This window comes from Aquarana catesbeiana, linkage group LG09 (assembly GCF_042186555.1).
Source record: "Aquarana catesbeiana isolate 2022-GZ linkage group LG09, ASM4218655v1, whole genome shotgun sequence".
Taxonomy (NCBI): Eukaryota; Metazoa; Chordata; class Amphibia; order Anura; family Ranidae; genus Aquarana; species Aquarana catesbeiana.
The window spans coordinates 68,664,824-68,688,872 of NC_133332.1; the positions used below are offsets into that span (position 1 = coordinate 68,664,824).

Genomic DNA, 24,049 nt, shown 5'->3' on the forward strand with positions numbered 1-24,049 from the left:
CGGCAGAAGGAGGAGGGGGGCCGAACTTCTGAGGGACGGCGCCGTCTCTGGAAGTGGAGAAGGGGACCTGTCAAAAACAGGTACCCATTCCCCCCACCTCCCCCCTGAAAGGTGGCAAATGCGGCACCAGAGATGGGGAGAAGACAGATAAGCAGAAGTTCCACTTTTGGGTGGAACTCTGCTTTAAGTTTTAACAAAGCATCAATCCACCCAAACACCCAAAACTCCTATCTGTGACATCTTGCATGTTGTATCACTCACTAGTTTCTTGTATCTGACTGGAACATGGACAGTGTAGCTCTCAGATATATAGAACAGACTTTCTGCCATCTCCGTTGGGTTGCTGACAGGGCTAGATTGTGGCTTAGGCAACATAGGCCTAGACCCATGGCAGTGCCCACACATCATCTACCCAACAGTCAGTGGTATATTTTCAGATTACACCCTCCCCCCCTTTTGCCAGTCAAAGGATTGCATCCAGGTCTCCATTGTTGCTGTCCCGGAACAGTTTGTGCATTTGTGGTCAGTAGATTGTCAGCCACAATGCTAGCGAGGAGGGGTAATCATTTTATAGGGCTTTTTCCCGCCTGATTCATTGAATAAACATTTTTTTTGCACCAAAAACAGACACATGCATTCTTTTTTGCCACACCATGCACCACAAAGCACAATGGTGCATTAGTATGGCTTGCTGTACGCTGCTGCACATGTGCATTTCCTTAGTGTATTTGAAGGCCATTGAAAATAAATGATATCTCATTGTGGTGACATATTTAACATGCACTGCAGTAACACATGTGCTTCACCACAATGCAACAATGAATGGGCCCTAAGTGTGATACTAGAGTCAGGCAATCAACTGGACTTGGAGGAAGAACAGTACAAGGCAGTAAACTAGGAAGGGATAAATCCAGTCGTAATGGCTGATGGTGTATTTCACTTTGATGATATCCATTTGAGCTCCAGAAGGTTTTACCCCCTTCATGGCCAGGCTATTCAGCACTGTGCTACTTTAACTGGTAATTGCGTGATCATGCAACACTGTACAAAATTTTATCTTTTTTTTCACACAAAATAGAGCTTTGTTTGGGTGGTATTTGATCACAACTGGGTTTTTTTTTTTTTGCTTTAAAATGTATCCAATAAAAAAATCTAATTTCTTTATAAATTTCGGCCAAAATGTATTCTGCTGCATGTCTTTGATAAAGATTAAATGTGTGCCTAACTATGTGTAAGGGATAAGAAACTGACAGGTCGTTCCCCCTCTTCCCCACCCCCTGTACAGAGCAGAGCTCTGTGTTGTTTACCAATACGGAACTCTGGGCTGTGATTTGTACACAGCCAATCAGCAGGTCTCGGCAGGTACAAATCATAGCGGGTGCCGGGCGGGGGGTGCGCATGCGTGTGCCCTAAACCTGGAAGTAGACAGCGAGGTACGAGTATGTCACTTTGCCTACACTGGTCGCTCGCCTGCAGTACATTGTGGATGGGCAGGAAGTGGTTAAAGATAAATTCCAGGTAATAAATATCACAGAAAACGCATTGTCTTTACATTGAGTATTTCTAACGTTAAGCTTTTTAGCATCAGTTATCTAAGTTGTGACATCTTTCCACTCATAATAAAATCCTCATCAATAAGCCAACACCCACATATGGTCATACCCTCATATTACATACTTTTCTACTTCATTTTTTTTTCTCTGTGGCTAAAATGTTTGTCTTCATTGCTTTGTTTACCAGCTCATTAGACATGTCTAAACTCATCTGTTATTCTCTCCTTCAGGATCACCTCAATTGATATTAAGTACCAGATCTGGAAATTTGGAGTGGTCTTCACTAATAATGTAAGTCATTATGTAGATGTAGACATTCACAGGTTTTGACATACCAGCGGTTGACAACTGTAATTCCTAGCATAGTTAACATACTATAAGTATAACTGAAATCTCAGCAACAATGAAAGTTTTGACAGTGGTGGACTGGATAGGCTGGCAGGCCAAGATCATTTTAAAAGAAAAGAAAAAAGGGTTAAAAAGTTTGACACAAATTAGAAAGCAATTTCTATGGTTGCCGTTCCAACAAATAACAAGTTTTATTACAAAAGACCTAAAAAAGATATGCACAAATACCATTGTTGGCCATAAATTGATATTTGTCTCATTCTATATGCTTTTGATATATAGAAATATATTAGACATACAGTTAATTGTATACTGACTTCCATGTTCTTTTTGCTTCCAGTCTTTCTTATATCTGGTGTGGTACTTGGTCATGTCCATGCTGGGTCACTACAACAACTTCTTCTTTGCTGCACACTTGCTGGATATTGCAATGGGTGTGAAGACCCTGCGAACAATCTTGTCCTCTGTCACACACAACGGTAAACAGGTATGGCAGCAACATAATCATTCATTCATACGGCTTTGTTATTCAAAACACACTAGTCAAAAGATATTCTGTTTTTAGAGAAAATCTTGCTATATAACTATGGGTCCTAATTACTTAGGATGGATTTAATGAAAATAAGCTCCTGTCCCCTTTATTATCTAAAATGTTCTGCACAATGGCTTTTAACCCCACTTCCTTCTCTCTGATCCTGCAGCTCATGATGACTGTTGGACTGCTAGCTGTGGTTGTATACCTTTACACAGTGGTTGCCTTCAACTTCTTCCGCAAATTTTACAACAAGAGCGAGGATGAAGATGAACCAGACATGAAGTGTGATGACATGATGACGGTGAGCACACCTTTCTAAATTGTCTTCCTAGTTTGGTTTGTGAGTGCAAACTGCTTTAGGACCAAAGTCATATTCACAGTATTATTATTACTTTTTTAAATTATTTCTTCTTTTTGGTGTCCTCTCCGTAGTGCTACCTTTTCCATATGTATGTTGGGGTGAGAGCTGGTGGTGGCATTGGAGATGAGATTGAAGACCCTGCAGGAGATGAATATGAATTGTACCGTGTTGTCTTTGACATCACATTCTTCTTCTTTGTCATTGTCATCCTGTTGGCCATCATTCAAGGTAAGTAATGGTCACCTCCCAGTAATTAACGTAATTGAATTTTTGAAAAGTAAAATTAAGGTATGCTCAAAACAAATAATGCTGCGTTAGTGATAATAAATTTAACCAACCACTTAGTGTATCAATTTTCATGTGCAAGTATGAGTGCCAACATAATAACATGTGAACATACAAATATATAATACATTCATGTGTATTTCTTCTTGTAAAAATATAAATCCTGTGCTTGAGTGCAATCAAATGTTTAATTAATAAAAATGTCATAAAGAAGTTGTAACTTGTTGAGTCTTCACAAATCCTCTAAATATTATATATTTGTATATTCATATGTTATTATGTTGGCACAGGAGAATTAATACACTAAGTGGTTGTTTACATTTATTATCACTAGCGCAGCATTATTTGTTTTGAATTTATTTGCACATTTATATTGGGATTGTGTTTTTTGCTGCTTGCATATATTAATCAGATTGTATTTTAGTTGCTCGCAAGACTACCTATTAGGCCTCATGCACACTGGACATTTTTGGACGTTTTTACAGCAGCTGTTATCCTATTTGTCCATGCACACAGCTATCAGCAGTTTTTGGCTGGGGTGTTTTTTGGCTTTAAAAACAAAAAACAAAACTAGTGGGTTCTGAAAGGATTTTTTCAGCTGAAAAAACGATCTAATTTCTAAAAACACGGATAAACGCTCAAAAACGTGGCTCACCAGCGTTTTTTAATGCTTTAGGTCCATTGAAAAAAAAAATGATTTTTTTTTTTTTTTTTAAACGCTATTGCAAAACCATTAAAAAACTCACTGCAAAGCTACTGGCGTTTTTATAATGTTATTTAAATGTTCAGTGTGCATGAGGCCTTATATTTAAAATTAAGGTATTACCTTACAAATGAACTGGCCTAAGTTTAGTATACATTGGAATAACTCACTACTCACAATATCTAAAATGACACGGAGAATAAAGGTTTATAATTAATCCATGAAATCCGCCTACAGGTTTGATCATTGATGCCTTTGGAGAGTTGAGAGACCAACAGGAGCAAGTAAAGGAAGATATGGAGGTAATTGGTTAATTCACAATCCCAGTCGCTTCATCTTCTACTTACCCATTACTTTTACATTCTGTTCTCACACAAGGCTTTTTCAAGTTGCGCCCCTAATCAGATTTGTAGCAAGTTTGTTTTAGGTACCACTCCCCTAGACCAGTGCTGGTTAGCTTTCTCGATTATTGGGGGCCACAAGTGCAGCCCCTTGACATCTACACAGAGCTGCACATAATATTAGTGTAATGCAAAAGAAAACTGTCATAGACTTTACACATGGAACAGGAGATTGTCAAAGACAAAAGGTAAGGCGCAAAAGATGGCAAGAAACTGCAATTATGCTACAGGGGTTGCTCAGATACTACAGACATGCTACATGAGATAGTTGAAGACTGCAGACATGCTACAGGAGAGGGTCAGAGGGACAGGTTTTAGGATTTATTAAAGACTGGGGACATGGTTCAGGAGACAGTCATATATTACAAGGGACTTCTGAAAACCACTGCTATTACTGCTTCTACATTTAGCACCCTTAAAAATGACTGGTGCTATATGTGAGATTCCTCTTAGCAAGATCTATTATAAAAGATCAAAGGTAGAACAAAAACATAAAGAGAATAGGAATGACCAGCACAGAATAACAGTATAATAAACCAAATAGTTTAATTACGAAATAGCCATTCTCAAACATATTTTTTGTTCAGTGATCTAAATAAGCACCTAGGTAAGGAAAACACAAACTACTGTCTCCAGGGGGCCACACAAGTCTAGGGCCATAGGTTGGGTATCGGAAACCCTAGACTCTGACATTAGCAGTCTACTATTGGTAAAAGCAACAATATTGTCTAGTTTTATAGGGATTGATTCTACAAGTAATGCGGACGGACTAGGTCAGGTGGACCAGACTCTGTCAGACAATTCGACTGCGTGTGGGCTCCAGCAGACTTTTTTTCCCCAAAAGTCCGACAGTCCTAGAAATAAAACATGTTTCAAATCTTTCCGACGGACTCGAGTCAGTTTGAAAAGTCCGCTCGTCTGTATGCTAGTCCAACGGACAAAAACCAACGCTAGGGCAGCTAATGGCAACTGGCTATGAACTTCCTTATTTTAGTCCGGTCGTACGTCATCACGTACGAATCCATCGGACTTTGGTTGATCGTGTGTAGGCAAGTCCGTTCATTCTAAAGTCCGTCGAAAAGTCCGCCGGACCTAGTCCGTCGAAAAGTCCGCCCGTGTGTACGCGGCATTAGAGCTGCCCTAAAATCTGGCCTAGCTTCCCATTCTAAAAGCCTTCTGTATTGTTCTTATTTTTGTTCTCTCTCTCCATCATCTATATTTATTCATGTTAGGAATTTGTGGGTTGATTTTCTGAACAGAATAACAAATACAGATGATAAAGCATTTAAGGTGGCAAAATAACTGAGTTCCCCATTGTTTGCAAATGATCTATGCACAATTATTTGTACCAGATTAAGTAATTGTCCAGCTATGGGAGGCAGGACAGACAGTATGTTTAATCTTATGGTTGAAAAATTAAAAGTAGGCCCATGTATGACTTTCCATTCCCTTTAACTTTCTTAGCTTTTTCTCTTTTCCTCTGCTCATCTCCATGCTTGCTCCTCTTCTATTATTTATCTTCAATGTTCTTCATCTGGCTTTTCTTCCGGTTATGTTATACATAATATTCTGCCTCATTCTCACAATATCACGTTTCATCTTCTCATTGCCTTCTTTGTTGTGTCCTACAGACCAAATGCTTCATCTGTGGCATCGGCAGTGATTACTTTGATACAACGCCGCATGGCTTTGAGACTCACACGTTGGAAGAACATAACTTGGCCAATTACATGTAAGTTTATTATATATATATATATATATATATATATATATATATATATATATATATATATATACATATATAACAATATATTATTTCTGTTGGTGAGATATCGAAAACAATGTTCAAGATGTTCTTGACTGGTCTATGCTCTCCTTCAGGTTCTTCCTAATGTATTTAATCAACAAGGACGACACAGAACATACTGGACAGGTAAGTGCATTCGCTCAGCTATTTACATCATGATTTTGATCATACTGGTATTCCAAAATTAAACGACATTGGACACTTCAAGCCATCAATCATTAGCTATGCCTCTAAGTACAATAACTGACCCTACTTCCTCTTTTGCAGGAGTCGTATGTCTGGAAGATGTACCAGGAGAGATGTTGGGACTTCTTCCCGGCTGGAGACTGTTTCCGGAAGACGTATGAGGATCAGCTTGGCTAATGACTAAGACTCACATATATTATATTTGGGTCTTTCAGACCTTTTAAGCTCAAGAGACATTGGCAACCATCTTCATTATATAGTAGGTTTCCATCTCTACTGATCCTTTTCAGTGATCCCGTGGAATATTAATACATCTTTATAGTCCAGATGCCCTTGAAGAGCATCAAACCGTAATTGCAGAGATACCTACCTGACTGCCACACCTTGATGGCCAAATTGCTACTGTAAAGCAATGCATTTTCAGAGACTTCAGATGAGTATTGCTTTTTACTCAGCGCTTTCTTTTGGAGCACTGATGTCCTTTGCTCCGCAGGAGCTTATTGCCTCACTGTCCTGTCACTGCCACCAAAAATAATAACAACCTATTGATATGCCAATGTGTTCACTGCCAAAAGAGACTTAACATAGAGACATTATTGTTCTCCTTTCTGCAGAGCATTGCATCTTTATCTTTGGTCAGCCGGGTAATAATGTCCCTTTTTTTGCCCCTAATGTTGCTGAGCATGTCTACACACAAAAAAACAACAACATTCAAGTTAAAAGTAAAGCAATAATATATGGTAACATGTTGCTGTACATTACAGATCTACAGCCTACAGAACCATTCTGATTCTTCAATAACTGTTTTAGTTATATGTTAAATATGCAAAATGTCTAAGCATATTAATTGCAAATACGCAGCTCACCATTCTTAGGAACCACCAGTAAAGACTATTTTTAAAAGGCTGCTTTTGGATTGGTGGGTATGTGTGAACACACTAGATCAGTTTATCTCAATATACACACAGCAAGCTAACATTGGCCCAAATTCAATGCAGTAAGCCGTGACTGGGTAGTCAATGTCATAGTACCCAAGATTTAATCTTTTGGCTCAGTATGGGAAGATTTTATAGTATTTAAGATGTTTTATATTTATTAAGAGCCTGTGCGCCATAAAAGTGGTTGTGATGCTGTTGGCATCACCAGCTAAGGCCGCAGTGAAATTCAATCGATCATCCGCCATGAACTCTAAACAGATAAAAGCATAAAGTTCTTTGGCTGCCTCTAGAACACATAGGGGTTTATTTACTAAAGCTGGAGATTGCAAAATTAGGCACGCTTCTGCATAGAAACCAATCGGCTTCCAGGTTTTATTGCCAAAGCTTAATTGAACACACTAAAGTTAGAAGCTGATTGGCTACCAGACACAGCTGCACCCGATTCTGAGTCCTCCAGTGTTAGTAAATCTACCCCATAGTCTTTAATGCTACTGGGGATGTGACTTGTGTACCGCAATACTAGTGCCTTATACCTCCCTGTGAGGGAGGCGTACCGCAGTGTCACAATGTGGGGTTATTTGTGAAATGTATACTTTGTTACTGCTGCTTGATTCATTAGTACACGTATGGGTTTAGTAAATAACAAAATGCAAAGACCAGTACTGTTTAGTGACCCGTGGCAGCCAATCAAAATTTAGCTTTAAGGAGCGTGTGCCTGTGATTGGTTACTGAAGGTTATTGCACACCATTGCTTCATTTGTTATGTTATTATCTAAGCCCATTAATGTCTGAATGTGTAGGTGAGGGGAGAAGGGGGTCACTTCCCCGACTGCCTCTTTTTCAGCACCTGGACAGGGTATCACTCCTCTCACCACCCTGACGTTTATTTCCTGTATTCTCTGGAGGATTATCTTTCACGTTTCTTAATACAGAGGCAATAGATATTATATGGGATGATACTGTTTTGAGGAAAGCTGAATTCTTACTTGTGCTACATTTTTGTCCTGTTTGTCTGTAATAAAATATTTATTGATGACGGTGTAAGGCTTGCAGATAATTGTCTCTGAACCTCGGTGTACTCTAAATCCATATGATTCTTCGTATAAGGTCAGACCTGTGTCATGAGAATGGAAGATCATGGTTTATTAGCAAGAATAAACCTGCTGCCAGAGCATCCAGTCAGCATCCACCTTCCGGTGAGCTTCTGACACTATCTTGTTTAGGCTGAATTCCAATACATCTACAGCCAGGGAAAGGGCCATGCGGCACCTCCTGAAGCTGAGGAGAGATAAGAGCTTCCATGGCTATTGCTTTACTCATACTCATAATAAACACTCCTTGATTTCCAGAAGTACCACATGGACCCTTTGTCTTTGGTGCATATGCACAGTGGGGAAAATAATTATTTGATCCCCTGCAGATTTTGTAAGTTTGCCCACTTACAAAGAAATGAAAGGTCTACAATTGTTATCATAGGTGTATTTTAAATGATAGAGACAGAATATCAACCAAAAATCCAGAAAAAAAACACATGATACAAATGTTATAAATCGAGTTGCAGTTCAGTGAGTAAAATAAGTATTTGATCCCCTACCAACCAACAATAATTCTGCCTCCCACAGATGGCTACAGTATGTGCTCATATGGTACACAGATTAGTCCTGTCAATTTAGGAAGGTGCTCCTAATGACAACTCCTTATGTGTATAAAAGACACCTGTCCACAGAACCTCTTTCTTCCATTCAAACCTCACTATCATGGGCAAGACCAAAGAACTGTCAAAGGATGTCGGGGACAAGATTGTAGACCTGCACGAGGCTGCAATGAGCTACAAGACCATCAGCAAGAAGCTTGGTGAGAAGGAGACAACTGTTGGAGCGATTATTCACAAATGGAAGATATACAACATAACAATCATTCGTCCTCGGTCTGGAGCTCCATGCAAGGTTTCGCCTCATGGTGTAAGGATGATCAAGAGAAAAGTGAGTGATCAGCCTAGAACTACACAGGAGGAGCTTGTGAATGATCTCAAGGCAGTTGGGAACACAGTCACCAAAAAAACATTGGCAACACAATACGCCGCCATAGATTAAAATCCTGCAGCGCCTGCAAGGTTCCCCTCCTCAAGAAGGCACATGTACAGGCTCGTCTGAGGTTTGCCAGTGAACATCTAAATGATTCAGAGAAGGATTAGGAAAAAGTGCAATGAGACCACAATTGAGCTCTTTGGCATTTAACTCAACTCGCTATGTTTGGAGGAAGAAAAATGCTGACTTTGACCCTAAAAACACCATCTCTACAGTCAAGCACAGAGGTGGAAACATTACGCTTTGGGGCTGTTTCTCTGTTAAAGGTACAGGCCAACTTTGCCTGATTGAGGGGCCAATGGACAAGGTCATCTATTGTAAAATTTTGGATGAGAACCTTCTTCCCTCAGCCAGAACACTGATTCTGGGTCATGGATGGGTCTACCAGCATGACAATGACCTAAAACATACCGCCAAGGCAACAAAGGTTTGGCTCAAGAAGAAGCACATCAAATTTATGGAGGGAGCTAAAACTTCGAGTTGTCAAGCGACAGCCAAGAAACTTTAAGGATTTAGAAAAGATCTGTAAAGAAGAGTGGACCAAAATCCCTCCTGAGATGTGTGCAAACCTGGTAACCAACTACAAGACACATCTTACCTCAGTACTTGGTGGAGAAACCCTTGTTGGCAAGCACAAAGTCACGTTTTGCTTAGGGATCAAATACTTACTTTACAGCAGTAAAATCTTGGCAGACAATACAAGCCTCTCTTTTTCGAAAATTAATCTGTGTACTCGTAGATGGAGGGATTTCCCCTCACTTGTACTGTACATACTGTATGACACCCATCAGAGAGGACGCAAAGAGATTTTCTCTGACTTGTCACCCATTAAAAATGGCGATTGTCAACTCATCTATTTTGCAAACAGGTCAAAAGTAGCAATCACACTTTCCCTTTCATCATTTTAGAGCAGTCACAATAAGTAGAATTGCAACTCAACTTATAACATTTGTATCATGTGTTTTTTTCTGGATTTTTGGTTGATATTTTGTCTCTATAATTTAAAATACACGTATGATAAAAATTATAGACCCTTTATTTCTTTGTAAGTGGGCAAACTTACAAAATCTGCAGGGGATCAAATAGTTATTTTCCCCACTTTGTGTTTTTAGAAATGGTTAAAGAAAAAAGTGTTTTCCAAATTTGTAGTAAATGGCCAACAGAGGATCAAATGTTGCAGGGCCCAGAAGTGTCATAGGTTCAACCACCTCATCACAAGTTTATATTTAGGCCTCATGAATACAGGGCATTAAAAGCACCACTTTTAGATGCGTTTAGCATTTTGTTTTCTGTCTCTAAACTCCCACCTATGTTAGCCTATGTGTTCATTCACACAGGTGTTTAGATGCAGAAAAAAACAGAGCCAGCTGTTTGAGGAGAGCGTTTCAGCATGAAAAAACATTGGACATTTCTAAATGTGCTTTAGTTCTACTAAATGTGTCTGTAAAATGCAGCCTTAGGCACGTTGGTAACACTTTTTCCTCCCCTGGAGCATAGGCGTCCAGTGGAGGAAAAAAATATCCTGTGTGCGTGGGGCTTAAATGGGAAAAACAGACTGCAGTAAGCCATAGCAGTTACCAAACTACTTATTGTGACTGCTCTAAAATGATGAAAGGGTGCCATACAGTACAGGAAGTGAGGGGAAATCTCTCCCCCCATGGGTACAGATTCATTTTCGAATAAGAAAGGCTTGTAATGTCTGCCAAGATTTTACTGCTATCTGTAACCTCATTAGGAAATTTTTCTCCTTAATTTCGGTCTAAGACAAAGCAGAAGGAAACCATGTCAACTTTGACAGACGTTTTTCCGGAGCAGGACTACAAATATCAAAAAAATCCAGACAGGAGTTCTAACCCTTCCCTTTCCAAAATTCCTTAAAGCCCAACCTTGCCTCGAACTCAGAGACCTAGCATCATTCATAACATCTATAATTTAATATACTTTGTTTAGGAAAAGGCAAGCATAATACTCACCATTAGCTCTTCCACTGAATCTAACTTTTGCTTTTTTTGTTGTTACAGGCACTGCTAAAACTTCTCATTCCAACATCTCAATGCGTGTTAGATCTCCCCATTGCTTGCTCTTGTTCCCCTCATTCCACTATCAGCTGAAGGTGCTGGAATGAGAACATCATAGCAGCACCCATAACTCTGCAAAAAAAAGTAAACCTTGCTTTTCCTAAGAAATAATAATGTATAGAAGTTACTAATGGTGACAGGGCCTCATAAAGCCTGGATGATCCACCGCCATTTACAAATGATACACAATAATTTTAGTTGTGCTCTGTACAGGACCCTTCACTTGTAAAAATCAGAACAACATTTTGGTAAAAGTGCATACAAGTTTTACTGCATAGACATTCAACCAGTGTCTCCCATAAAACTGTCCACCACAGTGCCAATGCATGAAGCTTATACTGTAAAGAAGGATATTGGTCAGTCCCATTGGGAAAGAGGTGAGCCTGTTCTAAGAAATTCCACGCATTGTCTCTTATTGGGGCCAACTGTACACAGGCCAGGCTGCTCCCCCACTGAAACAGCCAGAAGTGTCTGCCTGAAGGTTGGGTAGATTTGTTACCGGCTCATTACTTGTCACTGTCCAAATCCTGAGCATGTCTGGCCAGCACATTCATGGATATACAAGTTGGTTGTGTTGCTGTTACCGGACTGAGGAGCCTCCACAATGATCTTCCTACTGGAAGAGAGAAGTGAAGAGGATTTAGAACTACACACAAGACACATTTAGACATGGAGATGGAAAATGTCTTCCTAAGGACTAGTAGCCTGCCTGTCGTGCTAACCATCTTCCATTCATACTATGAGTCACTGACCTGCAATAAGTACGCAGACACGTTTAACTTCACTTAGACTTTGTTGACCTGCATAATGGTCAGCATGAAAGCTAGGCAACTTGTTTTTGGCAGCCCCTGTATATGTCTCAGGATAAGTTTTCTTTCATGGTCAGATGTACTTGTTTTCGCCTCTTAGACAAGAACAGTTTAAACATCGTGCCAGAAGGAGCCCAATATTTGTTACAAAAAATTGTTTAAATTTACTGTAGCTGAATATCAAGACAAGTATGAACAATCAGCAGCTAAGCAGACGAAACCATGCACAATACAGAAAAAGCACTTGGGCATTAAGCTTTGGCACATTTCTACTAGTTAAAGTTTTTTTCACCATAAACCAAAACTGTACCCTTAGTAATGACCTATCCTTCTAGTAATATCAGGATATCCTCATCTTCTACATATCCCTAATTTCTCTTGAAGCTGCAATAACATTTAATGCCAGTGTTGCTACAAGTAAGAATAGTGCATCTCATACAAATATAATGGTAATAAGGTGCGTTTATGGTTCAATGTGTAACCGGGAAACAGGTGTGACTATAGGTCTTGACGTTACTCACAAGACCTCTCCCATCTGAAGTAGGGGGTCAACATTAATGTTGCAGTGGAAAACCCTTTTGAGAAGATTGATTGAGTGGGTGTACAAGTGGTATGAAGATACAATTCCTATTGGTGGATAAGGCTGCTTACCTGTCTGAGGACAGCAGGCGTAAACTGCGGTCTGAGCATTCAACAATCACCTGAAAGCAAAAACAGATAATCAGCAATGTCTGCCTACAGGTATGTATACTACAGGATGGTCATTCCTATTCTAAACTCATTTTAAAAGCTGTAATATTTTTTTGCAGCGGAGTCGAGACAGTAAAGTGCTCATTTTTTCACAAAAAATGAAATGGTGAACTAACACCCTACGCCCTTCCTAACCCCCCGGTCCCCACTGCACTTACCTCCGTGGGTGATTTAGCTGCCACTGCCAACGCAAACGGTGTAGTTTTCTGGGGTTTTGAAAGAGCTCTTCTCTTTTCACCTTTCTTTCCTTAGGGCCTCCGGGATGGATCAGAGCGATTCCAGTTGGTCAAAGTGGTCACAGGTCAACAAGTGACCGATCAGAATCAACCTGATCCATTTCGGGAAGCCCTAAGGAAAGAAGAGCGGGGCTTTTAAATCCCCAGACCACAACACCAGCTGTGTGGACAGTGAAAGCTCATCACCCATGGAGGGAAGTGCAACGAGGACCAGGTTTTGGGGCAGGGAAGGTATAGGGTGAATTTACACTTTAAAGTTGTTTTGTTCTGGTTGATCCCGAAGCTAGATCTAGATAACCAATGGGATACCCAATTTTACTGCCTAAATGCTCAGAACTCAATCATGGTTGAACTATTTTGTCACCAGACCTGTCTCACAACAAAGTGCAAAAGTAATAAAAGTGTTTTTTATTAGCATTTTCAGAAGCATTTGATGCAATTAAATCAGGCTGATTTCAACAGGATAGCTCACGATTGGCTGTTAGGAACAAGCAGGGCACATTTACATTTTTCTTACAACATCAAAAAACAGTGCAGCCTCTTATTCTGTACCTTCTACAGTCATCATGTATATTCTTCTTGGTATTCTACTGAAGGTATGGGGTGACCATGATCATTTATTATTTTTGGTCTGATGCTGAACTATTATTTTTCACAAACATGCCATAACGTCTTACCTCTGCAGTTTGCAGCCTCAACACCTGGAAACCTTTGCTTCTCAAAACAAGGACATACTCCCCAGAAACCGCTACAATAAAGCAAGAACTAGTTTAAAAAAAACGCAAGTAGGTTCCAGTTGGTATAGTCAAATACAAGTAAAATCTGGAAAGTACAAGAACACATTGACTAACAGTTAAAATTAAGAACGCATTTAAGTGTAATTCCACTTTTGTTACAAAAAATATTAGGAATAGTTATAGTCAGGGTTTTGTTGGGGGGGGGATGCATCTCAATTACCTATTTATAACGCCTTCTGCCCACCCACCAAACCACATGCATAACCATAGCCTAAAGCCTAATACACACTAGTAGTTTTTTTTTTTTTTCGTTTAACCCAGCAGGGCCGAACGAAAGAAACTTGACATGCGATGTTGGTACAGTGATTTCCCTTGCTGTGCTATTGTGTTCTGACAGGGGGATGCCCCCCACGCCACTGCCTGAGAGCGCTGATCGGGAGCCGATTGGCAGACTTTTTTCAGTCATGCCCCATCGACAGAAGCAGGCCAAATGGCCGGCTTCTGATGGACCGGCTTCAGTACACATGAGCCAATTGTCGGCTGGTTTCTATTAAACTGGCCAATGCTGCCTGACATTCGGCCCATGTGTACTAGGGCTTAACTGTGTATGGCCAGCCTTACAGTTTGTTTTATTTAGATAACGGACCACAGCTTGAGTGAAAAAGCATACTGCATAGAAAGACTCATAGTCTCTGATGTAAAGCAGTGGAGGCGGTCATTCTTCAGAGATTCAACATGCCCCTTGCTGTGTCAGAGCTAGAGCTCTTCAACAAAGTTCATGCTCGCCGTTGGTTTTAAAGTTTTAGTTCTGACACAATAGGGAGTGTGAAATTTATGCAGAGAGACCACTGCTTCCACACAGAGAGGTCCTTCTCCAAAGCAGGCTCAGAGGGGACAGGATCTTCTATTCCAGAAGTGCCTGATTTGAAAAGAAAACTAACTGGGCTTTAAACTCTTTGTGCAATAAATGCCTCTAATTTGTATACAATACTCAGGAGACATCCAGGTTAAATTATAGCATGCAAGACATTTTAAGGTTTAAGAAAATCACAGCACTGTAGAGGAGAAGTTTATGAGTTATTTGTTTTCTTTTTAGCAAAAGCGTAGTTTACTGTTAAATTAAAGACACAGCTCAGGTTGTAGGAAAAGAACCCATGCTCACCTACTGAGTCCACTGGAAAAGTGAAAAATATATTCGGGACACAAGATGTGTGTAGAGGTTCTCCATGGTGATCCACCACGTTTAGTGTGTCTAGGGAAAAAAAAAGTCAACATTTGTAAGATGTGTGGATAGAGTAGAGAGTATAGGTTCATATACAATGTTAACCAAAGCAGCAACTAACAGCCTGTGTTTAAAGTTGTATTAAAGTCTGTTATTGTCAGGGCTGGGCTCAGCCCTTCCTTCTTTGAGCTGGTTGCTCAGCTGTTGGCTAATTGCCAGCTCCTATCTCTCCACAGTGACTCACCTGTTGATGATATCCTGCTCGTCAGTCCTGCCTACTTAAGCCGTCCAGCCCAGATGATCTCTGCCTTCGCATTGTCAACATCACAGAGACTCTCCTGCGTTCCTGTTAAAGACTTGCTTGGCTGGCTTTCCTTCTGGCTCCAGATCCTGCTTGCTGTTCCACTACGCTGATCTCTGGCTTCCTGACTTTCTGGCTTGTCTGACTATTCGTTCCAGTTACCGAACTGTGGCTATGTTTTGACTACGTTTGTTCTATTTACTTTTATTATTAAACAAGTGTGATTTAACTGTACTTCTGTCTCGGTCTGATTCATTGTTTCTGACAGTAGGCGAAGGCCATGAATTCAGAAGATGCAGTCAATCCACTTGTTGGTAATATTTTTTCCAGATTGGATGAGCAGGATAACCGCATGGATTAGTTTGCCATGGCGTTACAAATGCTCGCACGGCTCACCTGGAATCTTCCACTCTGGCTGCTCCGGTACAACCTGTGTTGCAAGCCGTCCCTGCTGCTGCTCCAGGCTCTGTGCAGGCCCCCGCCTCGAGTATCACCTCTATAAGAGGTATGTCTGGTTCCGCTCCGCTTCCCCAACGATTTGGGGGCGATCCAGTCCAATGCAGAGGGTTTCTCAACCAGTTGGAGATACTGCCTCAGGCGTTTCCCATGGACAGAAGCAAAGTAGGTTTCATGATATCTTTGCTTTCTGAGAGAGCCTTGGCCTGAGCAAACCCTCTATGGGAGACGCAAAAACCTGTTGTCTTGAGTTACCCTGAGTTTGTGGCTTCTTTTAAAAGGGTATTTGATGTTCCCGCACGCTCCACTTCTGCTGCCAAGTGCCTCATGTCCATCAGAGTACGAGAACTGTTGCCAATTACACCATTGAATTCCATACTCTGGCAGCAGAGGTTGCTTGGAACAACGAGGCCCTCGTGGCTGCTTTTTCTCATGGTCTCTGCCATACCATCAAGGCAGAGGCGTATCTAGTGCAAATGGCGCCTATGGCAAGCACTGAAACTGCGCCCCTGTCAAAACATTTGTGGCCTTACCAGCACTAAAAAATGCAGTAACAACAGCAGCCATAAATGTGGCCTTACCAGCACCCAAAAATGCAGTAACATCAGCACCCATAAATACAGTAACATCAGCACCTATAAATGCGGCCTTACCAGCACCCAAAAATGCAGTAACATCAGCACCCAAAAATGTGGCCTCACCAGCACCCAAAAATGCAGTAACATCAGCACCCATAAATGCAGTAACATCAGCACCCATAAATACAGTAACATCAGCACCCATAAATGCGGCCTCAACAGCACCCAAAAATGCAGTAACATCAGCACCCATAAATGCGGCCTTACCAGCACCAAAAAATGCACCCATAAATGCGGCCTCACCAGCACCCAAAAATGCTGTACCAGCGCCTCTGACACTGTACAGAGGTAGAGAGGGAGTAGGATCACCAGCGGCCGGGTGCCCTAGGCTGCCTAGTTTGCCTAGTGGTAGCGCCGGCCCTGTCTGCTTGACACATACGCAGAATAGCACATGATGACTTTAAGATCCCTTTCACACTGGAGGCGTTTTTCAGGCGCTACAGCGCTAAAATTAGCTCCAGCATAGCACCTGAAAAAAGCCTCAGCTTTAAACCAAGTGTGAAAGCCTGAATGCTTTCACACTGGGGAGCTGCGCTGGCAGGGCGTCACAAAAAGTCCTGCCAGCAGCTTCTTTGCAGTGGTGGTGGAGCGATGAATACACCACTCCTCCACCGCTCCTGCCCATTGAAAACAATGGGGCAGCGCTGCCATACCGCTGGCAAAGCACTGCTGCAATGGCATTTTGCGGGTGGATTTAACCCCTTTTTGGCCGCTAGCGGGAGGTTAAAACCGCCCCGCTAACGGCCAAATAGCACTGCTAAAATGACGGTAAAATGGCACTACAATAGCACTGCTTTACCGCTGAAGCGGGCAGCTCAGTGTGAAAGGGGTCGAAGTCATCATCATGTGCAATTGTGTGTGTATGCCAGGCACAAGCAGAAGCAAGTAGCCAATCAAATATAGTGCTCAATATGGATTAAATAAATATGCTTAGCCATTGAATAAAGTGTAATAAAGTGATTTGTGCAACAGCAGGTACTACTAACACAAATCACTTTTTTTACACTTTATGATATCTATGACTAAGTATATTTATTTAATCCAAATTGTTTGAGCACTATATTTGATTGCTTGCTTTGCAGTTGGCGCTGGTTATGCACATGATGATCAAGATCATGGTCACAAGTGCTGTACTAGTGCCTGCTGCTGCCTGGGGGGGGGGTTTCAATTGTTTTTCTTCTCTCTGACATCTCTCTCTTCTCCTGGTCTCCATCCTCCATGTTCCCCTTCAGAGTCCTCACCGTCACCGACCCACGTCACAGCACCAATCGTCAGCACGTCACACAGACCCGGGAGACCCCCAAGAAGAGAAGCTGAAGCAGCTGCACAGAGGAGGGTAGGTGGAGCATTAGGCTCCACCTCCGCCAGTTACTCAAGCGGTCACTCTGGCCAGACCAACTCATCGGCCGTCATGGGGGGCGCCTGTCGCTTCCCTCCTAACTTGCTAATGTGCTGTCTGGCGCCGTGCTCTAGCAGGCCGGTCGTGGCACCAGGGACTAGATTAGAGTGGGAGGTGGCTGCTAGAGGGTGGGTGGGAATTTATTTTTTGTGCGGAGGCGGCTTTTTTGCCCCCCCTATGGCGCCCATGGCACTTGCCATGGCTGCCATACCCTAGATACGCCTCTGCATCAAGGATAAGGTTGCAGCCTGAGATATACACACTGAGCTGGAGAAGTTGATCACGTTTGCCATCATTGACCCCAGGCTCAGAGAAAGACTCTCTTTTAAGGAGCACTTGCGGAAGCCTCCTTGTACATTTGTCTCTGAGCTTTGCAGTCCCACCCTTGCCTCCCTCACCTCCCATGCCTCCTGGTACCAAGTCGGGCAGTGAAGTGGAACCCATGCAGTTGGGCTTCACACGTCTCTGGGGATGAGAGAACCCTTAGCAGGAGGGAGAGATTGTGCCTTTATTGTGGCCAGGCAGGTCACTTTTTGAAATCTTGTCCTACCCATTGTCACGGACAGACCTTAGGTGGTGGTGTTTCATCCCCAGTTATCCAGAAGGATAAGCCCCTGGTTTTGGTTACCCTTTCATGGACTGAAAGGTTCTCCGTCAAGATACAGGCTCTATTCGGCTCTGGGGCTGCAAGCCTGTTCATTGATGCTGCCTTTGTATCGAAGCACTCAATTCCGCTGCAGCTACGTGACACTCCACTTGCCATTGAGGCTCCTGATGGGAGACCTCTACAGCCTGCCCATGTGACTCATGAGACTGTTCCATTGTCCATGGCTGTAGGGGCTCTTCACCATGAGCTAATCCAATTCCAAGTTATTTCATCACCTAAGTTTCCGCTGGTTATTCGATATCCTTGGTTACAGAGGCACAACCCCTCTTTTGATTGGCTCCATGCTGACATTCTCTCCTGGTCACCACAATGCAGTAAGATATGCTTCCAGAAGGTAGCCAAGGTCCTGTGCACCTCTTCACTCTCCTCCCTGCCGGAGGAGTACCGTGATTTTAGCGATGTCTTTGACAAAGGTCAAGCCGGTAGTTTGCCTCCACACCGGTCGTTTGATTACGCAATTGACCTTCAGCCTGGTGCCATACCCTCTCGTGGCCGGGTTTAACCTTTGTCGGTCTAGGAGGATAAGGCCATGGAGGAGTATGTTGCAGATGCATTTTCTCGAGGTTTCATCCGCAAATCCTCGTCTTCTGCTGGTGCTGGTTTCTTCTTTCTGAAGAAGATTGGTGAACTGAGACCTTGTATTGATTACAGGGGTCTCAATCGTTTCACGATTAAGAATGCCTATCCGATTCCGTTGATTACAGAGTTATTTGACCTTCTCAAGGGAGCAACGCTTTTCACGAAGCTTGATTTGAGAGGGGCATAAAATCTCGTAAGGATTAAGGAGGGTGACGAGTGTAAAACTGCTTTTAATACCAGAACAGGCCTATATGAGTACCTTGTAATGTCTTTTGGCCTTTGTAACGCTCCGGCAGTTTTCCAGGAATTTATTAATGTCCTCTGAGATTTGTTGCAGTTATGTGTGGTGGTTTATCTTGACGATATCCTCATATTTTCCAAGTCCCTGCAGAGCCACCACACAGATGTCTGTCGTGTGCTTCACAAACTAAGAGAGAACAATCTCTATTGTGAATTGGAGAAGTGCGAATTCCATTGTGAACAGGTTAAATTCCTGGGTTATGTCATTTCCACTGCTGGTTTTTCGAGGGACCCAGAGAAACTTTCAGCAGTCCTACAGTGGCCCCGAGAGGTGGGTTTATGTCCTCTGCAGCATTTTCTTGGCTTTGCCAACTATTATCGGCAGTTTATTCGTAACTTCTAGTCAAGCCCCTGACTGATATGACCAGAAAAGAAGGTAACGCACAGAGTTGGTTCCATTAAAGCCTTTGAGAGTCTGAAGGCTGCCTTTGTTTCTGCTCCTATGTTACCTTTTATCCTTGAAGTTGATGCTTCAGAGACTGGAGTTGGCGCCCTTCTGTCTCAACGTCCTACCTCTGAGTGCGCTATGCATCCTTGTGGCTACTTTTCCAAGAAATTGTCATCTGTGGAGTGCAATTACGAGATTGGTGACAGAGAGCTGTTAGCGATCATTTTAGCCCTGAAAGAATGGATACCTCGAAGGTACCACTGTGCTGGTTCTCATTCTTACTGACCATAAGAATCTCACATTCTTGTCTGAGTTTAAACGCCTCTCTCCCAGAAGGGCGCGATGGGCTCTTTTCTTGTAAAGTTTCAATTACATTGTCTATTTCTTACCCAATACTAAGAATGTAAGGGCTGACGCTTTGTCACGACAATTTTCCTCCACTTCCAAGATGGCGTCGGTTCCTGTGATTCCTCCTGATCGTATTCTGGCTAAGGTTCGCACCAGTCTCACTTCTCCTTTGGGTGACAAAATTCTTGCTGCTCAGGTCCATGCCCCTCCTGAGAAACCTTGTGATTGCTGCTTTGTCCCAGAGTCTCCGTACTGCCGTGCTCCAGACTTATCATTCTCCCAAGGCTGCTAGCCACCCTGAGAAGAATCAACTCTTTTGGGCCATTTTCCAACAACCCTGGTGGCCTAGTCTACATGCTGATGTAACCGCCTTCATAGCTGCCTGTTCCGTGTGTGCTCAGATTAAGACTCCACAACACCTTCCAGTGTGCCTCCTAGAACCCATCCCCAATTGTGAGAGGCCCTGGACCCACCTGTCTATGGATTTCATTGTGGAGTTACCCAACTCCCAGGGCAACACAGTTATACTTATGGAGGTTGACTGGTTCTCGAAAATGTCTCATTATATTCCACTTAAGAAGTTGCGCACTTCTAAGGAACTGGCTTCCATTTTTGCTCGGGAGATCTTTCGCTTACATGGGCTACCCAAGGTGATTGTCTCGGACAGGGGTAGTCAGTTTGTGTACCAGTTCTGGCGAGCCTTTTGTGCACAGTTGGGAATTCAGCTTGCTTTCTCCTCTGCATATCACCCACAGTCTAATGGGGCCGCAGAACTAGCCAATCATTTCTTGGAGCAATTCCGACGTTGCTATATTTCTGACTATCATAACAACTGGTCAGACCTTTTGCCGTGGGCAGAGTTTGCTCATAATACTGCCTTGAATTCTGCTTCCCGATTTGTCCCCGTTTATGGTGAACTATGGTTTCCAACCTTCCATGTTGCCTGACTCATTTGTTCCGCAGAGTATTCCTGCGTCAGAGGAGCATCTCCGTGGTCTTCGTTCCACTTGGGCACAAGTCAAGGAGGCTTTGCGACATTACTAATGATAGGTACAGGCTCCATGCTGACCGCAGACACCTGCCTGCGCCTTCCTACCAGGTTGGGGACAGGGTCTGGCTGTCATCTTGCAACCTCCGACTTCATGTTCCCTCTCTGAAGTTCGCGCCTCTGTTTATTGAGCCTTTCTGTATTCTTCACGGGATTAACCCAGTGGCTTATGCGTTCGACCTTCCTTCTAATATGTGTATCTCAAATGTATTTCATGTCTCCTTATTAAAACCTTTGGTCTGCAACCGCTTTACCACCTCGGTGCCACATCTTCACCCTGTACAGGTTGAGAACCAGGAGGAGTATGAAGTACAGTCCATTGTTGACTCCCATAGGTACCATACAGTACCTGGTGCATTGGAAAGGATACGGTCCGGAGGAACACTCTTGGGTCTCATCTTCAGACGTACATGCCCCTGTCCTCCTCCGTGATTTCCATAGATGTTTTCCCCTCAAGCTCCTCTGAGGGGGAGGGGGTACTGTCAGGGCTGGGCTCAGCCCTTCCTTCTCTGAGCTGGCTGCTCAGCTGTCGGCTGATTGCCAGCTCCTATCTCTCCACAGTGACTCATCTGTTGCTGATATCCAGCTCATCAGTCCTGCCTACTTGAGCCGTCCAGCCCAGATAATCTCTGCCTTTGCCTTGGTCAACATCACAGAGACTATCTCCTGCATCCCTGTTAAAGACTTGCTTGGCTGACATTCCTTCTGGCTCCAGATCCTGCTTGCTGTTCCGCTACGCTGATCTCTGGCTTCCTGGCTTGTCTGACTAACTGTTCCGGTTACCGAACTTTGGCTATGTTTTGACTACATTTGTTCTATTTACTTTTATTATTAAAAAAGTGTGATTTAACTGTACTTCTGTCTCTCTCTGATTCATGGTTTCTGACAGTTATTTTTACAAAAAAAAAAAAATGTTATACTTATCTGCCCTGTGTAATGGTTTTGCACAGAGCAATACCGATCCTCCTCTTCTCTGGTCCCCCCCGCTGGCGCTCCTGGTTCCTCCCCCTTGACCAGTGCCCCCAATTGCAAGCTGCAGCAGCAGGACTGAAACATTGTGGCGGACAAATCTGACAGGAAGTGACACTTTTTGGGGACCAGTGACACCAATACAGTGATCAGTGCTAAAAACAAAAAATGCACTGTCACTGTACTAATGACACTGGCAGGGAAGGGGTTAACATCAGGGGTGATCAAAGGGTTAACTGTGTTCCCTATGAGTGTTTTCTAACTGTGGGAGAGGTGCTAAACTGAAGAAAGACAGAGATCCGTGTTCCTGCTTAGCAGAAATGCAAGATCTCTGTCTTTCTTACTAGCAGAAAGGCAGTCTGCCTTGTTTACATAGACTACTGTTCTGCCTCTCTACGAACATCCGCTGGACCCGCTGATTGGCTCCTGCTGTGTCCAATCACAGCAGGAGCGGGCCTCCAGGGGCGCGCGCACCCAAGACCTCCAAGAAGGAATCACAGGAATGTGATTTTGCGCTCAAGGCCATCCTGCCGCAGTAAATGTATGTGGGGCGATCCTTAACCTCTTCCTGTCCGCGCTATAGCCGAATGACGGCAACAACGCGGACCTACATTGCTGGCCCCTTACCACATGAACAGCTGTCAGCTGATGTAAACAAAAGAAAAAAAAGATCAACCGGCTTCTGTTGATGGGACATCAGTCCCGAAGAGGAAGCGGCATAGCCGCCTCATCTGTGCCAACCAGTATCGCCTGCCAGTGCCCACAGTGCCACCTATCAATGCCCACCAGTGATGACAATCAGTGCCATCTAGCAGTGCTGCTTATCAGTTTCACCTACCAGTGCCCATTACTGCCACCCATCAGTGCCCCTATCAATACCCATTAGTGCCACCATTCCGTGCCACCAACTGTGTCACCTCTCAGTGCTCATCAGTGCCACATATTAGTGCCCATCAGTGCAGCCTCATCAGCGTACAGCAATGAAGGTGAAAAATTACCTGTTTATTACCTGTACCTGCAAAATTTTATAACAAAATATAAAACTGTTTTGTTTTCAAAATTTTCAGTCTTTTTTCATTTTTTTTTAACAAAAAATAAAAAACCCAGAGGTGATCAAATACCACCAAAAGAAAGCTCTATTTGTGGGGAAAAAATGATAAAAAAATTCATTTGGGTACAGTGTTACATGACCGCGCAATTGTCATTCAAAGCGTGACAGCGCTGAAAGCTGAAAATTGGTTTGGACAGGAGGGGGGTTTAAGTGCCCAGTAAGCAAGTGGTTAAACAAAGTTTAATTGGACTTTAATGTAAGCATAAAATAGTTAGCTGATCCCTACCTTATACACATTAATAGTGGTGCCATTCAGAGAACACTTTGCATCTTCGCAATTAATGCAAAGCGTTTTCTAATTGGACAAGATGGAGAGCTGGGGATCCCACATGTATGGCACATACTTACCCTACACTGGTCCAACTATGCAAAATATCCATACTTAAAGTGGTTGTAAACCCTTACATATACCCAGTGAAGTGACTGGCCTCGGGTGATACACAGAGATGAAACAAATCCTCCTACATAAGTTGTACCTGTTCATCTGCAGTCTTCTCTTCTCTACAGCCATTCAAAGTACTGAGTTAAAGAAAAAGGGGGTGTAGAGCTGGAGTTACACTCTGCAGAGCTCAGTGAGGAGAGCTTGGACAGCTGATTGGAGGGAAGGGACACATCCCCTTGCACACAGGAATAGACCCAAGACTATCAATCAGCTGGAGGTCTCTCCCGTCACCATTTTTCTCTTAGTGGCAGGAAAAAGTGTCAGAAATGAGTCATGATTATAGCAGACAAAAGTGACACATAGCTTAATAAAGACAAGTACACACTATAGAGGGATATGCTTTGTTCATATTTCATGTCTTACGTTT

The 24,049-nt window shown here is 42.9% G+C and overlaps 2 protein-coding genes across 18 annotated transcripts in view; one reads left to right on the plus strand and one right to left on the minus strand.

Moving 5' to 3' along the window:
- Nucleotides 1–8,161, plus strand: part of RYR1 (ryanodine receptor 1) — a 302,237-nt gene extending 294,076 nt beyond the window's left edge. For all 13 annotated transcript variants that reach the window (XM_073598714.1, XM_073598720.1, XM_073598713.1 and 10 more), the window contains 8 exons: nt 1,784–1,844; nt 2,242–2,388; nt 2,603–2,737; nt 2,869–3,025; nt 4,023–4,087; nt 5,818–5,918; nt 6,068–6,119; nt 6,261–8,161. In XM_073598714.1, coding sequence (XP_073454815.1) covers nt 1,784–1,844; nt 2,242–2,388; nt 2,603–2,737; nt 2,869–3,025; nt 4,023–4,087; nt 5,818–5,918; nt 6,068–6,119; nt 6,261–6,356 — 814 coding nt within the window. In that variant the 3' untranslated portion in view covers nt 6,357–8,161. The remainder of the gene's footprint in view (nt 1–1,783; nt 1,845–2,241; nt 2,389–2,602; nt 2,738–2,868; nt 3,026–4,022; nt 4,088–5,817; nt 5,919–6,067; nt 6,120–6,260) is intronic.
- MAP4K1 (mitogen-activated protein kinase kinase kinase kinase 1) overlaps nt 4,818–24,049 on the minus strand; it is a 353,135-nt gene continuing 333,903 nt past the window's right edge. For all 5 annotated transcript variants that reach the window (XM_073598728.1, XM_073598727.1, XM_073598730.1 and 2 more), the window contains 4 exons: nt 14,977–15,066; nt 13,755–13,825; nt 12,743–12,792; nt 4,818–11,898 (listed from right to left, as the gene is read on the minus strand). In XM_073598728.1, coding sequence (XP_073454829.1) covers nt 11,796–11,898; nt 12,743–12,792; nt 13,755–13,825; nt 14,977–15,066 — 314 coding nt within the window. In that variant the 3' untranslated portion in view covers nt 4,818–11,795. The remainder of the gene's footprint in view (nt 11,899–12,742; nt 12,793–13,754; nt 13,826–14,976; nt 15,067–24,049) is intronic.